The sequence below is a fragment of the Poecilia mexicana genome, unplaced genomic scaffold (genome assembly GCF_051168715.1).
Source record: "Poecilia mexicana isolate PSO_F unplaced genomic scaffold, ASM5116871v1 scaffold_14, whole genome shotgun sequence".
Taxonomy (NCBI): Eukaryota; Metazoa; Chordata; class Actinopteri; order Cyprinodontiformes; family Poeciliidae; genus Poecilia; species Poecilia mexicana.
In genome coordinates, this window is record NW_028263383.1 from 912865 (window position 1) to 931162 (window position 18298).

General features: G+C 39.6%; 1 protein-coding gene across 6 annotated transcripts in view; it reads left to right on the plus strand.

Moving 5' to 3' along the window:
- Positions 1-18298, plus strand: part of LOC106927450 (RNA-binding protein Musashi homolog 2) — a 295157-nt gene that overhangs the window by 201463 nt on the left and 75396 nt on the right. For all 6 annotated transcript variants that reach the window (XM_088012508.1, XM_088012506.1, XM_088012502.1 and 3 more), the window contains exon 8: positions 12065-12147. In XM_088012508.1, coding sequence (XP_087868634.1) covers positions 12065-12147 — 83 coding nt within the window. The remainder of the gene's footprint in view (positions 1-12064; positions 12148-18298) is intronic.

Here is an 18298-nt window from a genome sequence, read left to right on the forward strand (position 1 = left end):
GGCATTGGATAAAAGGGTATTCTGAAGTTATGAAGGCGCTGTGCCATGTTCAGTTTATCGTTTGATTATATACCCAATTACAGTGCAAGTAAGCAATTAAGCAGAGCCCGGATGTAGCGGACGGATTCAGTTCGGCAGTCGAACTGTGATGCTGTATTTGAAGCAGTCCACGGTTCTATTTTTTTCCCCCTCCTCCAAGTGAGAGTGTGGTTTTTCGAGACAGACGTTTGATGAAAGACTGTCTTGATTACTAGGGTCAATAGTATCAGAGTGACATCATTCTCGATTGCCGGGTGACTTCATGTTGTCACGTTTCGCTGTGTGTGTGCTTTGTGCACGTGTTGAGAGGGGAAAAAGGCTGCCTGTTGGAACAGAGTCCTCTATTCTTTTCTTTTTTTTTCTTTTTTTTTTTAAAGCATCCATAAAATAAACACAAGTGGCGGTTCCGCCTCTAAGCATTTGGCTCACTCAGTTAAAGTAAGCTCCACAAAATGGTAATGGGCCTCTGTAAAGTGGCATCCTCAATGTTCTTCATTTCAGATGAACTGCCTTTGTGTCTTTCCTTTAAAACCTACCTCATGCTTCAATATTAATAACAATCTGGCTGCTCCAGCCACTTACTTCAATTTTACTTTGCATCCTCCTTGCAAATAATTCAGTACATTAAAGCCTTGTTATGTTTTGCAAACGGTTATATTTATTAAGTGCTTCTGGCCTCGGCGGGTCCTGCCGTGGCAGCGCCGACTCTGGGTTGGCATCAGCCTACGCTCCTCTCTCAAAGTGCAAACTTCTTTTCCATCCCTTCGCATTTACCGGCTTCTTTGTGTCCCCCGTTTTGATTCCGCCACTTTTCACCGGGAATGAGAAATGCTAATTGAGTGTAATGAAACTGATATCTCCATCAATAGGTCAGAAAACACAAAAGGTGCATATCTGTTTGATTCATTTCAAGTCCCACGTTGCTTCGCAGCTCAAAAGAAATTCATCCCGGCGCCTCGGAGCCTTTTGGAACGGCTCCTGCCCCCACCTCCCACTGTCTTCTCCAGGCATCGGTTGTTACTGTATGTGATGGAAATTGAGACATCTATTAAGCTCAGGCCTATTGCTTGGCACAAAGGAGTCTGACATCCTTGAATGAAGAATCCCCTTGTGGTAGAAAACCTTTGTATCTCATTACAGCCATACTTCGTTTTGTGCAGAAGAAATTCTATCAGCCTGAGCAATTATCCCCAGGTTGGTTTTTGCTCAGTTTTAAAACTCTTCATCTCGTCTAGGCTTGGCCTCTCCGTTGTACCCTGGCCAGTGTTTACCCAGCTCATGTTTGTTAGTTACCTCCTCGCTAATCATGTGTATTTTGTGTTAGACCTGCAGCGTGTCTTTAAGTAAGAACACTGTGAGAAAATGGAGAGGATAAAACTACCACTGAAAATCTGGCGGCCATTTCTCAGCATTTATGTGTTTTCCTCACTTTTCCACCCTCTGCTTATATGAGGCTGGATTTGTTCATCTCCTCTACTGTATGGATATTAGTAGAAGTAATTGGATTACGCCAGAGGAGAGAACATTAATTTTTGCTTCACCCCATAGCAGGGAGAGGTTGCTTTATCGATTAGGCTAAGTCCACAGGAATGTTTTTTACACCACAGACCAAGTGAAGTAAGTAGAAGTGTATATGGGCTATGGAATTTGAAAAATGTCCATTTGGCTATACCAGCCTAAATTTTTAAATGTCTCCACAGGGGTATGAGATTACTGGGGTAAAAATACTGAGGGTGTGTTATCATACTATCATACTGAGTGTGTTTTCACACCTGATTGTCCTGTAGACTCGGTTCTATTGGGGGACCAAAACTGAAACCTTTGCAACATTTTCAGCAGGTGCGGTTCGCTTCCACAATGCATTCTGGTCAAACGAGCCAAACCTTTTGAAAAAACCTGCTTACCTCCTCGCCTGTGGTGGTGCTGCACCAACAACCACAGAAGGAAACGACACAAAAACCTCTGAAGAAAACACTCAGCACAACTTCCTCCTTCGCAAAATGTAAACAAAAATAGAGTAGCATGAGATTTGAACGGTTGTAGGATTTTTGAAAAAGACCACAAGACATTTCCCCCCCCTAGCGAGAGAAGTGAAAGTTTGTTTTGGTTGTCTTTGTCCAAGTCATTATATGTTCTGTTTTGCTCTGTTCGACCACTTCCAGTCCAGATTGTGTATGATTGTTCTTTCTCTTAGCAGAGAGAATGAATCCTCTGGTTGTTGCTGATCCTGTCTTTAGCTTGGCACCTTAACACTTAAAGAAGGTTTGCTGGGGCATTTTATTGTCACAGAGAGAAAAAGATGTGGATGAGAGAGATACAGGGAACATCTTTTTACTTTGTTAAATGGACTTTTTAGAAAGCACACCCTGGCATCTCATGACCTAATTGCAAGAGCAAAAAATAGTTACTGTTTTTGTTTGGCTCTGCATTAACGACACGTATCCTACGGTCTAAACCTTCCCGCCAGAATCCATGTCTTTTACCATTATTTGACATTTTTGGGCTACACAGAATATATGAACATGTTTTTCAGTTAAAAAAAAACAGAGAGATCTACTTTCACAGCACAATCATCATTTCAGAGTGCTGGGACATGTGTGCAAGGACAATGAGGGTGCATTCAGAGTGCATTTTGTCCATAAAGAGGCAGTGCACGGGTAAAAATGGTTTGGTGAAGTGATATGTGAATCTGAGTGTGTTGTGATTATTCATTAACCTCTCAGCCAGCAATGGAACTCATTTTGTAAATTTTAAACGGTGCCAGTCACAGTGGTGTTGCCAAATGGGCCAGGAATGTCTGACTGGGTGGAAATGTGTGGTCCAAGTGGTGCATATTGGAAGAATTTTAGGGTAATTTGTGCCACCTATTATAGCTGACTGTGTATACTCACATTTCACTCAGTATCTCAGTATGTTAGTGTAGGGCTTCGACTTTATGCGCATGTAGGCTCAGCCTATTTCTGCATGACATTTTTGTATTTGTAATGAATTAGGTGATAGACAAAGACGAAGAAACACAATTTTGGAATTGAACAGAAAACGATACATGATTGTGGGGGGAAAAAAAACATTTGAAAAATAAAAAAAGTCTAGTGTATGTTTTTATCCCACTTCACTGGGAAAACAAAATTCTGTATGTTTAAGTTTAATGGATGGAGCTAAAAAGGGATAAACCTGAAATACAGAAAACTGTGCTAAACACAACTGCATTATCAGACTGTGCTGGACAACAAAACATAAACATACGGAGCTGCAACAAAATAGATCAAAGCATACATATGTGTTAAAATGGCCTAGTCAAAGTCCATGTCCATGTCCAGCTGAGAAAACTTAATTGATCCACACAGAAGCTCTTCATCCAGTTTAAGTTTGAGCTATTTTGCTTAGAGGAATGAGTAAAGATGTCAGCCTCCAGATGTGAAAAGCTGTTAGACATCCCAACGCTCTTCATGGTGACTCAGAGGTGTGAGTCAAATTTCTATTTGTACAAAACTTTGAAAGAGATGTATCCTTTTCCCTCCCACATCATAACTCTGTTCTCATTGTGTCAGTCTATCACGTAAAATCCCAATAAAAGAAAGATACTGTGGTTGGAATATAACAAAAGGTAACAGAAACTGGATAGAGATTTTCATTCTTTTTGTTTACATCTTTCTTCGTCTTCTAGATTAGAAGAAAAAAATCTTACAGGTAATGAAAATCCTAAAAGTCAGACAATGGACAGTCAACTGCTTTGTCACTCTTTGAAATCGTGTCCCACGTTTTGGACCAGGCAGATACTTGTCTTTTATTTTCAGAACAACTTCAGCTGTTCTTCTTCCTATTCACACCTGAGTACGAAATTCCAATGGAGTTCAGGTTTTAATTTATCGGAATCACACTCTTTCTATTTATTCCCTCTTTATATTCCAGGTTTATTTGACATTTCTTTTCTCTGCTTCTTTCAGCTCAGCTTTGACACGCCGCTCTTAGCCTGCTGTTCAGTTTCTTTTGAGTAAACGGGTAGTTAGTCACCTTCTCCATAGATAATTGCTTCTATTCAGTTGTTGCTTGAGCAGCCTTGTGATCATATAGGGGGAGAGAAAATTCACACTTATGGTTACATTGTTTGGCACTAATGAGGGTCTTTTTTGAGTTAGAGAGCATTTGAACTTACACTAAAGAGGTGGAGAGAGCCACATTTATTTCGTGAGTTCACACTGTGGTGCTTTTGAGATGTCTATCACCGCTGACCACTTTCCGATCAGGTGTCCGCTGTGAACTAAAAATTTGTGTGGACAGCCATGTCGAGGGATATATTTTCAGGAACGTGATGCTTTGGATAAACCTCGGTGATAAATACATTAATAAAGTTAATGGCAGGCCTCGTAGGTAATCCCAGTGTTGTTGTTTGTGCTCTGAGGTTTGTGCGTGATCGTATGGAGCCAGGGCGTCTCTTTAAGTAGGACAGTAGAAATTGATGGCCGGCACTGAAAGCTGACCTAAATAGCATAGAAAAACTAGTTTCCTCAGCATGCATGCTGAGCCCAGTTGCTCTGCAGAATATGCAGCGGAAGCTGCCATATTGTTACTGTAGCACTTAATAAAATCACGTGTCAGACAGTGCAATCCTTTAGCAGTACTTTTGGTTTGTTGATGAAACTATAAATACTATTGAAGGTGTTACTTTGTCATTTGTATCCACTGGTTTTAGAAGTCGAGGGTAATGAAGACATTCTATTGATCAGAGCTGAAGTTTTCTGGATAAGTACTTGTACAAAGACATTGGGGCATTATAAAATCATAAAGGCCAGCCATGTGAAAGGAACCGCAGTCAAACCACTATCTAATTACATCAATTTGCGGCCTTGCTGCTTGGCTAATTGTTCTCGGGGCTGACACGTTATTTGATTCTGTTCTTAAAAGCTTCTTCATGATGTTTTTCAGTAATGAGATGTCCTTTTAAATGTTGTCTTACCTAATTAGTTTCAGTATTTAAAAGCAAGACAACTGTTTCTAACAATCTGAAACACACAACGTGTGATTATTGTGACCTGTTTTCTTTTTTTTTTTCCTTTTTTTTTCTGCTTTTTAGCCACGTCTTCTACCACCTGCTCATGCAGCCCACCTACACATACAGCACAATAATCATCACCTTTATATTTTGCTCAAATTGAGGGTTGACATACTCCACACTGTGCTGATAAGGTCCATAGAGACATTAGCTTTGGTGAAGCCCCAAGGGGGCTGCAGCGTTCACGCACCTACACAACGTTTTAGATTGAAGTTGACATATATTTTTTAAAAGGTTTTCCCTTTCTTTTTTTTTTTTCTAAGCAGCTTGTCATTAAAGGACTAAAGTGATCCAATTTACATTTGAAAATGAATATATACAGCTAAATCATAAACACACTATCCAATAAATAAAAAGTACATATGAACTGCATTTGTACTTTTTTTGGTAACAATGAATAAAATTTTAATAATATCTCCTGTTTTTGATATTAGTGTCAGATGCCCATAAAGTGTGTGTCTGTGTCCTATTATATAATTTTATCTTTAAAATATTTAATAATAATAATATCTGAACAGCAAGTCATTGTTTGCAGTAACTATATGTTCACAGCATGTATGACAAATCCGATCACCAAGATATAACTTTTTGAGCCCTTGTGTTCAAAAAACTACATTTTAATTTAACTGTGTTTATTTTAATTTGTTAAAGTTTTGTCATCTTTTGTCATTTTACTTGTGTTTGAGTAAATATTACAATATTTCATTAAGAACAAACCAGAACATTGACGAAGAGTTGGAAGAATTTATTTAATGACGAAATATGGGAAAATTTCATTTTTAGGATCTCACATCTGTAAAGAAAATTATTAATTTACACCTTGATTAAATATTCATCCGAGGATAAATTGGATTTAATGCCTAACGTTGTAAGAATTTAAATTAGCTTCCTTAAATAGTATGTAGATGCAAATTATGAATAACGTATACAAAGTTGACTTTCAACGTCAAAATCTTGAAAGCTGTGCTTGTAAAAACACTGAGACTTAGTTATTTTTGTCCATTTCCATATTTTTTAACATGGGAAGATTGATATATTCCTCCGCTCAGACGAAACAACAATTGGATCTGTTTGGATTTCATGTCCCTGTAATATTTTCTCTCATGTACATGGAGGTTTTATTTTATTTGTCAGTTTTACACTGAAATGACTAGTTAATATTGTTAAGGCAATATTAAGGGATTAAAAACAACAGCTTTTTGTTGCAATTGTTGTTGTTTTTTTATTTAGTCGGCACCCAGCTTGATTGGCCCTGTGCTGCTGGAAAGTTTGTGCCGTTGACTGTATTAAATGCAGGATTAATGCCTCAGGCCCTAGATCTCTAGTAATAGCAGACGGAAATACTGATCAAAGAAGTCTAACTGTGCCGTGGGTGTTCGGACTGCCTCTGTCTGCTTCTGTGCATTACAAGATGGAGCTTTAGAAGACAGAGCGCACACGCGGGAAGGCAGAAGAGGGATTTTCTGCAGACTTTCTGTTCAGGAGACAGGTGAGGGTTAGATAATCTTTAATTAGGGCACAATCACTGATTCATGGGGGAACTAAAGGTGGAGCGGTTTTAACTCCACATAGGATGTACAGATGACCTAGAGCACACAGGCAAAAGTGTGTGTGTGTGCGTGCGTGTCTGCGTGCATGTGTGTGTCAGCCTCACGTGTCTGGGTTATGTTTGTCGATGTGTGTTTGTGTGTGTCTGTGCAGGGCTTGTCAGTGTGTGTGTGTGGGGGGGGCTCCAGTCCCTCCGTTTTGTTTCCCAGGAGACACGGCTGACACTTTCTCCAGGTTGCTGCACTTACTTAGGCTTTGTTGGCAGGACCAGTAGTCAGAGCTGCTCAGCAGCAGCCTGCTCTCATTACACGCAGTTCACATCAGGAAAATATACAGCACCAACTGTTGGAGCATTAGGGAGTTGTTTTTTTTTTTCTATGCATATGGGTCCTTTATGCCAACTGAAATAAATCACTGTAATAAATGTGCGAAAGTGGTTTTGCAGTTAAGGTGAAACACTACAGGCAAAAAGCCATTTTTTAATCTGGATTCGAAAATGTTTCTGGGTCATGTTGGGGATCATTGTTGCGTATTTAACCAGAAAATTTCTCATTTATGCACAGGTTGCAGGAACAAAAAAAAAAAAAAAAGAGTACAGGGAAAGCAGTTGTTTAAGAGGGGAGTTCATGTTGACATTATCCTTCTGCTGAAGTTTCCCTACAAATCAAAATCAGTCTTAGAAAGTTTGATGTTTAGGATACAATATGGCTATGTGCTCATAGTTGTGGTAACAAACATTTAATTTGTATTCAAATCAGGCACAACCAGCACTAGATCTTTAGGGAACATACAACATATCGTATTTAAATGGCTATTATACAGATGAATACATGAGTATTGCCTTGTGTTGGTAGTTACAGTTTGCGTGGTTACTTGGTAAAACTCAAAATTCTGTGTATTTTTACATATGGAAAGGGTTACCAGGTGTATGCAGGATGTTGCCAATAAACAGCTGATATTACAGTGTTATTTTTTTTAATTTTTGAGCTAAACAACACAGTGTGAAAGCACCATGGCAGTTCAGGTCAAGATTTTAATGTCCTACATATTTATATTTCCCCGTTTCCTTCATTTCCCGTTCCTTGCTTCCTAAGTGATGCGTCTTGCTTTTTTTGTTTGACTGGGAAGATTTTCCAACAGTTACACATATTCAGTCCCTTAATGCGTTTCTCAAACTTCAACATGTAGCACTAGATAAATGGACTATAATCCCGTAACAGTTACGAATTGGTGTATAAATAACATTTGTTAATATGTAAATAACCATTGTAGAGGCAACATTTAAATACCAGGACATCTTAAATGGATTATCAGTTCAAATAACATATTTGTAATTAATCCCTAAACGTTCAAGCAGTGCCGATTGTCAGGAAGAAAACACGACATGCACACTCCAACTTGGACTCTCTTTGTGTTCTTTTTGATTTGTTGGAGCCAAACAGCGACCCAGAAAGGCTTTCTAATGAACACCAGGTGTACACCTTGTATATCAGTGATGATACATATGTGCTTGGCAATTCACTGTCATCTACTTACAGCTTTATATTTAGCTGCAGTCATCAGGGAGCTGGGGATGGCTCTGTAGCAGCTGTAAATGTGTCCTCCTTGTTTTTCCCTCCATGCATCTTCATGCCCTCACAAATCTTCCCAACAATACGCCACAACAGGTATGAATCCCCCTCCGCGCCAGGACTCTCTAACTTTCCCTGAACAAAAGGATGAATAAATAGACATTTAAATGACCTGAGGCTTTGAGGCCATGTCCAATGTGTGAGCAGAAAAATGAAAGATATCTTAAGTTTTGAAAGAATGAATTTTAAAGCGCCAGCGTCTCATTCCGCGCCAAAGCAACTTCTCCGCATCGATTTGCAAGTCTTCCAATGAAACGCGTGTGCCAGAATGAGTTGTCTGTCAGTCTTGGAGACGCCTGAGCAGCCGAAGGTGGGTGGAAAGCATCAGAACAACAAAGACAAGAGAAACGAAACCCGAGTGCGAAATAAAGAGCGGCCATGATGGAGCTGGTAAAGGGCCGTGAAAGCGGGCTCCCTGCCGATCCCGCCGAGTGATGAGACGAGGGCCAAGGCCAGTTCTGGCTAATAAGTGTGAGCGAGTACAGCCAAGAGGCCTCAGCCAGTAGCCTTATAACACCTATTATCATCCTCCCTACAAGACAGCCACGTGTTTCCATTTACAGGCTATTGCTTAAGCTGTGAAAGGCTCTTCTTTGTGAGCATGTTGACACCTTTCGACTTGTGTCAGTAAGAGTTGACAGGCTTTAATAGTTTCTGTGGAGGTCAGCCTGCTGCTTGGCGTGGATAGGTGGAGGAGAAGGACCGGGATACGTGAGGACAAGCCTCACTGTGCTGAAGGGAGGAGGAGGAGGAGGAGGAAGATTTCGATGCTGGGGCAATTTTGCAGCCAGTAATTCCCTCTAAGGTTTGTAATACAGAGTAGCGACACTGCAAAAGCAGAGACTGAGGTTCAGACAGCCCACAGGGGACATAATGTGTCCTGAGCCAGCAAGGGAGGAAAATATTGATGTTGACCTTTTTTTTAGCTGTTATTATTATCGTACTAGTGCCAAAAAAAAACAAAAAAAAAACATTGTAAAAGTAGCTGACAGATTCGTTCTGAGAGTGGTTGACACCATAGAATTTATTTTATTTATTTTTTTTTGTTCATTTAAAGCGATGCGGTCATGGGCGGACGAGCCCTGCTGGTGGTATCTGTGGTGGCGTGGCTCGGCCGTGACCTCGCTGGGTACAGTGCTGCAGTGGAAAATGTCCTGTCACTTGATGGAGGAGCTGCCTGTAGCGGCAGGAAGGAGTGTGGCGACAGGGGCCATGTGTGTTAACCTCTTTCCTTGTCACTTTTTCTGTCTTTCTTCCCCCTCAGCACACACCCCGCCTCCCTTTATCTCCACCTTTTTTTCCTTTTTTTTTTTTTTATTCTACTTTTTCTCTCTCAATCCACGTTCCCCCAGACTCAACTCTCTCTCCCCACACTCCTCCATGACAAATTACTGCTGGCGGTTGATTTGTTGGTTGTCAAAAGTGCTCCCTGTGCTGGAGGTGTGGAGTGAGCTGCAGAAAAGAAAAAAAAAGGTTCTCCAACCCCCTCGCCCACCCTCGTCTGGCTGTCCAGATCACCTGCTCTCTTCCACCCGACCAGCCCTTCTCCACATGTGCCCCCTCTCTGGAAATCGACATCCTGTCTCATAAGATCTCATTACATTAGATTTTCATGTTAAATCAGCTCCCATATTAAATTTTCCGTTGAGACTATTTCGATATGTCAGGAAAGGAGCTTGAGGAGGATCGTTTTCTTATTTATGGGAGAGGAAATGAAGCAAGAGCAAAAAGGGGGGGGAAGTGTGAGTGAGCGATAAAGACCGAATGACAGAACTAAAAATGTCAGGATTTGTGATGGGCTGCCTGCTGTGGTAAGAAGCACAAACAGCTCCTTCGAAGGAAATCTGTGTTTGTCTGGATGATCTGATGAATTAATAGAATAAGCAGCTTACTCTAATGTACTGTAATATTCTTAATTTTGCTGTTTCTGCGAAGATGTGACTGTGAAAACATGCAAAGCTGCTAAACAAAAGGATTTGTCGTCAATGTCATTGAGCGACCAGTGTTTTTTCAAACTCACCATATCTGTATTGGTCTATAGTATTAAATACTGTACAAATACAGGAATTTAATCGTGTTTGATTCAAAAATCCTGTAAATCCAATGTTGCCATAAAGCAGCCGTGCTCATTGATTTTCAGCTTTGCCAGCAATGACCTAATACAGCCACAGATATTGGAGGGATAAACCACCTTAGTACAGTGAGCACCGACAAATCTCTCTTCTCACGCAGTTTGTGTACCTTGTACTATGTCAATATGTACAGTACGCCTTTGCTGGAAGGTAAAGTGAAAGTTTGCAGTGAATAATTGTAAGGAAAACTATACATAAAGAGGGGAATTATTTTTTTTACCACATTTTGCTGCAGTTACGTCTTTTTGGAAGATGTCTCTACACGTTTTGAACATGTCAAGATTGAAATTATGGTCCAGTTTTTGTTTGTTTGTTTTTTTGCAAACCAGCTCAAGCTTTTTCTAATTGGATTAAAAGTAGACATGAACATCATCCGGACTTTGACTAGACCATTCTCGCATACAAAAGTACTTTGGAGTCTGGAGTCTTTTGCAGCATCTTAAAGCCTCAGAGTTTCACTCTATTCTTCTTCTCATCCACTCTGACCAGCTTCTGGGACTGTGTGTTCATGACTCAGTGGTATCTTTACATGTGGGCTGAAAAAATTTGGCTATGGTCATCTCCTCCGCACGGCTTGTTGCAAGCTTAAAAATGGATGTCCGTTGACTAACTTTTAGCATTGACATTCATTAAAAGTTTTATTCTATAAAACTTTTCCTTCATCTCCCTACCAGTAACTGGCTATGCTGGATTTTGTGTGTATCTGTGTAAGCACTTTTGAGATTTACTTTTCTTAAAGAAACCTTTCTAAACTATGGCGTACTTAGTCTGTGTCTCGACTATTCTTCTGTGACAAAACCCCTATAAAACACACTTAAATTTGAGGGTACAACATGGCATAACTTGCAAAATATTTTTGTACCAGATAAGAACTTGGCGATGGTGTTTTGACAGCAGCTTTTGCGCGAGCAGAGGTGATTTGTTTTCACGAACGGCTTTGGTCGCCCCAGTCCGGCTCGCTGTTTCTGCTCGCTAACGGTTTCACTTCTGCAAAAATAATCGAATATGTTTTCTTTTCAACCCTGGCCATGCAGAAGCAGGATTGCTTTGTGCATCGCCATCAAAACGCAGAGGAGAGCGACGCAATCCACTCGTGTTCAAAAGTGTAAAAACTATCTCGTCGCTCTGTCTTTGTGTTAAAAGAGGGGTTAAGCTTTTATCCTATAAATATGGCTTGAAAATCCCTCTGTCAACGACGTATTCATTCTAAGGCCCGTATTAACATAAAAATGGGGGGCTTGTTATACAGTGAAATTTCAATAAAAAGAACACAAAATGCATTTAATGAAATTCAGATGCAGGGCCCTGGCTCCCTGGATCTCATTAAATGAGCTTTGTGCTGTTTTTCCAATCTTCTCTTTGTAGAGGGGGTCCTTGAGTGCCCTTAATAATGTGGCAGATTTCATCATATTCCTGATTTAAAGAGGACAATGTCTGCCTTGTTCACTTGTTCTTTTCTTTTTCTTTTTTTTTTTTTTCTTTCCACATGGAAACCAATCTCCACAGATGTACTCGAATAGTTTCTGAATCTGGATGGAGATGATACTCCCAACTTATGGTGTGCTTTCTCTTTTACTTGTTGAAGTTTTGTTGGGGCCCTCCACTAACTCCTTTTTTCCCCCCGCTGTCCCTCCCTCCCCTCTTTTTCTCTCTCTGCATAGGATTTGGTTTCATAACTTTTGAGAGTGAAGACATCGTAGAGAAAGTCTGTGAAATTCATTTTCATGAAATCAATAACAAAATGGTAAGTTCACACATCTTTTTCTCCCCCCCCCCACTCTCCACAATTCCAGGTGGGAGTTGAAGGATTAATATTTGATTTGTTCTTTGCCCTACTATTAATAGCAGACCATGTGTGTTTGTGTATGTGTGTTATATGCACAAGCTAATACTCCCACATAGCCACACTTTGTGGGTCTCTGGGTCTCAGGGATGGGAAAGCAGTGGTGTGTACTGCCCACAAACCGTGAAATTGTGCGGCTGAGTTCTGCCTGTCAGGCTGAGGGGACGGGAGAGTGGAGCCTGTCCCTCTCCTCTCGTTTCTACGCTCCCCTCTTCCTCTCCCCCCATTGCCACATGCGCTCACACAAACACACATGCACAGGTGGGGATGTCCAAGGGTGCAAGAAGAAAGCTACTGGCAGAGGCAGAGTTCATTAGTCAGGGATTAACACCTTCTGCTGAGTGCCAGCGATGCTGGTTTTATTTACACCAGTCGTACGGTCCTTTCAGAGTTTCTGCCGCAACTTTCGAAGCCATCAAGTCAGTCACGTATGATAAATTGACAAGGTCCGCCCTCAGTGTAGCGAGTGTGACATTAGGGCCTCCTTCGCCCACATCCACCCTGTGAGCCTCTTGAGAAATCCTGCATCATTTGAACAGCTTCGTGGGCCGTGATTGACTGGAGGGAGTACTTGTCTCACCACCGTTCTTTCCGAGTGTGCACTCACCCCTCCCAGGCCTCCTTCTGAAACCAGCAGACTGACTGACTGCCTGACTGACAGAACCGGCGTAGTAAAACCTCCCTCACCTGGGAACAGACCAAGTCACATATGACCCCAGTATGCATCCCGGCGTAGCGTTCACATGGTGTCGTATTCCCTGCTAAATCTATGGCAGAAATAACAATACTCTGTGGTATACTCTGTCAGATCCTCTGGCATGCTGATGTACATCTGTGCAAACCAAAAAAAAAAACTAAAATATTTTGAAAAAACTGTCATGTGAATATGCTGAATGTCAACAAGTCCCAGTTTGGATTTTACAAGCAGGTGACACATTATTTCCAAATAAAGTCTCACTTCTGCCACCTTTAACCAGGAGGAAAAATACTCTCACAAAAGCATTTGTTGAGCGCTGTGCAGCAATTTGCTGATGACTAGAGTGGAAACAGAAGTGCTAAATAACAGACTGAATGCGGCGAATAAATAGTTCAATAATAGCACAATTATTATTAATTTATAATAGGGTTTATTGCATTCTGTAAAACTGTTTCAAATTAAATGTTGGAAGGATGCATTGATTTCTCAAAACATGCAGATATGGTTTTTTAGCCTTAAGTACAACAATGGCATTGTGATAACAGTGGCTCTTAATGGGATCATGCCCCTTTAAAATTTTAAGTTTTTGTGATTAAAAAATAAACTGAAATAGGAAATAATTGTCAAACTTCCTCAGTCGTTAAAATGTCATATGGCTAGTGCAATCAGTCTGTTAATCTGTTTAAAAGCTTCAATGCCATATTTCACATCCTAATATTTTGTCAAAACATATTTTGAATCAACTACGACATTTAATGTTCTTCAATTAGAGATATGCATGCATTATAAGTTCACAACTTTCGGTGACTCCAATGTCTTTCGTTTGTTGATTTTTCACTCACTGTGATGTTGGAAAATGAAAACATGTCTCCGTTGCATTTCCCTGCCGTCATTATTTAGGAATGTTTTAGGAGATTCTAGCCATCCCTGAGTGTTTTCTCTGGAACAAGAGCTGCTATTTTTCAGCCATGCTTTCATACTGTAGTTGTCCCTTTTTGATGACGTCTCTCATTGAGAATACCGGAGCGTCACTGCCACACCTGTAAAACACAAGAGATAATTGCTGTTTATTGAAATCTCATAAGAGCCTCATTGAACAGTTTCCAACTTGTGTTTTCATTGTTTTTGAAAAACATCTAATTTTTCCCATTATAAACACATATATACACATTACTGCGGAGGGTTTTTTTTGTAGCCTTCTCTTGACTGGTACCTTGCTACAATGAGATCCTTTTGATTCTTTGTGTAGCATTGTTGTAAACAATAGGTATGGAAGTGAGCAAGTCTTAGAAGATCCAACCATATAACTAAACTATATTTTTCTATTTCTTACAATTTACCAATTCAAATTTGCAGAAAATTACTGATTTATTTACTTATTTTTTCACTTGGTTAAGTGCTTGAATTTTGTTTTGGTTACTTTTTATCATTTTATTTCTTTAAATTTCCCATGACGTCCTAATGCAGTGTGTCTTTTCTACAACTAACACAAATACTGAACAGAAATAATCCTCCAAACAGCTTTAAAGGCTCTGTTACAAAGCTGGGGAAATAAAAATGCAAGCTTTATATGCCGATGATAATAAGATGCACATGTTTTTTTTGTTTTTTTTAACTCAAACTGAAATTACGGTCTTCTCCAAATCCAAATGCCCGTGTTATCACAAATATTTAAATGTGCAAAATCTCCGAATACACCTCGGTTATGTTTCAGAGAGATACTTGGTCAGCTGTGGCATGTTTTCATGCAGTTCACTGTTGCTTGTCCAGCTGCTAAAAACATCTGCTCGAGTGAATTTAAACTCACACAAGGCAATAATGTCAAGCCAACTTCATAGCTCCTGCAGTCTCTGGCATGTCGCTAGTAAATTCACTGGTTCTTCTGATTCAGGATGTAACATGATTTTAGTTTTTTAAATTGCGGTTAGAAATAAATTTCCATTCATCAAGTGTGTTGATTTTATAATCATCATTTGGGGATTGTTTTTGTTTATTTGATCTGGGTTTTTTCAGGGTGAAATGATAATACCTCAAGAAAGAGTTAAGTGCACACGTTTTTTTTTTTTTTTTATTCTAATTCACACAGGATGGAAAGAAAACAACACAAAAACAAGCTTAAATATTTACATATACCCCCATTATTATTTAAAATTTGTCTGTCATGTTAAGTTGGATCACAACTACACACTTTCTGTGGCTATCAACAAGGATTTGGTTAAGTTCTAGCTGGAAATTGGACAAGTCTTCTTGGCAGAAGTAGCACAGTTCCTTTAAATTGGTATCATTTGTTTTTTTTGTTTTTTGTTTTTTGCTTGGACCCAGCTTTGGAGGAAATCATTCCAGAGGCTTAATGTAAGACACTTTTATCCATTCTTAAACCAGATTGATTTGTGTTTTGAGATAATTGGAACACTAGATAATGTTCAAGCTTTATCTAACTACAGTTAAGCCCAAAATTGAAAAATTTCTCCGAACAAACATGAAACATGTTTGATCTGACCGTGTGATGGACTGGTGACCTGTCCAGGGGTCTCTCCCACTTCCTTATGATGGCATTTGTAATGGTAGTTGCATTTTATAAAATTACAACCAATTAGATATGATTATACATATCTGTTTTTATTAGTAAGGTCCACACACCTCATTGTTTTTCATGAGAGTAACTGGAAAAATGGAAAAGACAAGCCTGTTTGCCCATCAGAGATGAACACAAAGGTAAAGAAAGTCCCAGTAGCTCATTTAAATTCAGATCTTTGTCGGGACTTGTTGATGTAGAGCTTGCCAAAACATATATTATTTTCATTGAGATCAGTTGTAAGTAGCCTTTTGTGTCCTGATAATATACAGCAGCTGAAATTATGTGACATGGGAGGGCTGGAAGGGAAGTTGTGAAATTTATTGTTGTTTTCACCTCCTCTCATTTTCTTGCCAACAACATTGTGGCTCATTTTACACATCTGACCCAGGGTTGCGTCACAGAGTGTAAGACCGTAAACAACTTTAAGCGTTTAGTCAACATTTTCTAATGAGGGCTTTATGAGGTGTAAAACAAACTACTACGGATGGGAGAGAGCCGCTTACAGTTTTGACTGCCAGTAAATATAGATGCATGAGCTCAGCCAATCCTGAATTATCTCTAAGAACTGTAATGTAGGAAAATATAGTGAAACTCGTTCAGCCTTTCTGCAGTGAGTAGTCATTATCGCCGTAGAAAATACGGCTGTCTTTTTTTTTCTAGCTACTTCCATCACTGTCTCCTCTGACTTAACTTTAAACACTTCCAAAATACAAAAAAAAAAAAAAAATTATAACTTTGTGTATTCTTCACTCAGTAATAACATCCACACTGAAGAGATTAGACATGGTGCTTTCACGGATCGGGTAGGGTTTCACCAATCACCCGATGTCTCTGCTTGTATCTGTGATCTGCTGCTTCACATCTTCCACCTTGCTCCGGAAGTGCTATTTATAGCCTTTATGTTCTTTATAAATAACACCACACAAAGAAATATTTTAAACCGTCAGGATAAAGTCTAGGGAGACTTAGCAGAAAATATGGGAATATATTGAGCTGGTGTTGTGTGAAGGGATATTACCAGGGTCAGTTTTCTGAAGCTTTTGTCGCCTTTGTAGGGTCCCCCTCCTGATAACACCTACAGCACATTAAAGGTGTTTGGATACAGAGAATAAATGTGACGCTCAGATCTTCTACAAGGTGTTGACATTTTCTAGCATCTGCAAAGGGAAAAGAATTTGTGTGTTTAAATCCTTTTTTCTTCTCCCCCCAACCCTCGTCATAGAGCAGTGGTTATTCACTGACTGAAGCACACAAAGTAAAAAATGTCCCCTGTCTTCATCCTTATGAAGTACTATACAGAAATAGACCTCATCCATCCTGCCCATGAGTGTTATCTGAGATGGTCTCGTGAATAATTGATGTCGACAGAAATTCCACCCCGCTTGGGAAGGTTGTGGACGTACAGGACAGCCCACCTTCTCGTTGTCCTTCCTCTCAAGAGCTCCGTTGGTGGAGTGGGTCAGGGCCCACTCAGATGTGAGTGACTGAACCTGTAAGTGACTTGGTCAGCCCCCTGTGTTCATGTGCCACCCAGGCCTCGTTCTCAGGGGCACGTCTTCTCTGTCACTGTGAATTCTGTCTCATATATAATTAAAAACAGGGTGCAGCTTTGCAAGAATCTCATAACTCAACCCCCCCATCAGCAGCTTTGGCTTCTCTGCCCGCCCCGCTTTAGCATATGTAGGATGTGATAAAACTATTGATTATCTCCTCTGGGGCTCTGTCATTGTTAAAACATCCTCCAGCTTCTGCAGCCTCCATCCTTGTGTTAAAACTAGTAAATATTTTGGAGCAAAAATCAATAGATAGAGGGCGGGATGACAGTTTTCAAATATTTTCAAAGCTTTTTCATCACACCTCCACATATGTGAATGTCTATATATGATACCACAGGGAACGAAGTCTCTTTGACAGCTGAGGGAAAGTTGCAAATTCTGTTTTCTTGAGGAAACAAGTTCCTTAATCACTCTACAGCTGGTTGTTGTGGAAGTGCAGCTAGTTCTTAATAATACTGCATAATTATAATCAAGTTTTGGCTCTGATGAGCGAGTGGTGGGTCATTAAAATGGACTCACGGTGGTTTTTTAGTCTAACCATTCAATATCATTTTTATTTTGTTATTTTAAACTTTCAAAGATAGCAAATCACCACTAAAAACATTTCTAGGTAGGGTTTTCAGTATTTTAAAATGCTTTTGTGACATGATGCACAATTACAGTACTAATGACGTCAAATAGGTTCGAATGGTCCATATAATCTGATTTAATACTAAGGAAACCAGGCATTTATTCAAAACTCTTCATTGTTTGAACATAAAATGTTCTGAAATTCTTAGCAGAAGCTCTAATGAAAGCTTGGAACATTAACAAATAATCATTAAAACACAGAGGTTTGGTCGAGAGGTTTTCATAAACATAAACAGCCATTAATTTGGGTCTGTTTGTGATTTACCTGAATCATTTTATCGAGTTTGAATGATTTTACATCATATGACGGCAATGTATTTTGCTTAGCTTTATAAAAATAGTTTAAGTGTGTTTTGTGGGATTTTCTGGAATCCACTCGAGGTAAGATATTCACACTACTGATGTTTGGATAAATGTCATTCAGCAAGTCTCGCCATATCACACATTTTTCTCCACTTCTCTTATCTACAGAAGCATATGGAAGAAGATAAGTTTTTGAACAGTATCACTTTATAACTTGATAGTTATATTGTACACATATGATTATATAGTGTACAGCTCTGATAATAATCTTATATACATGTGATGATT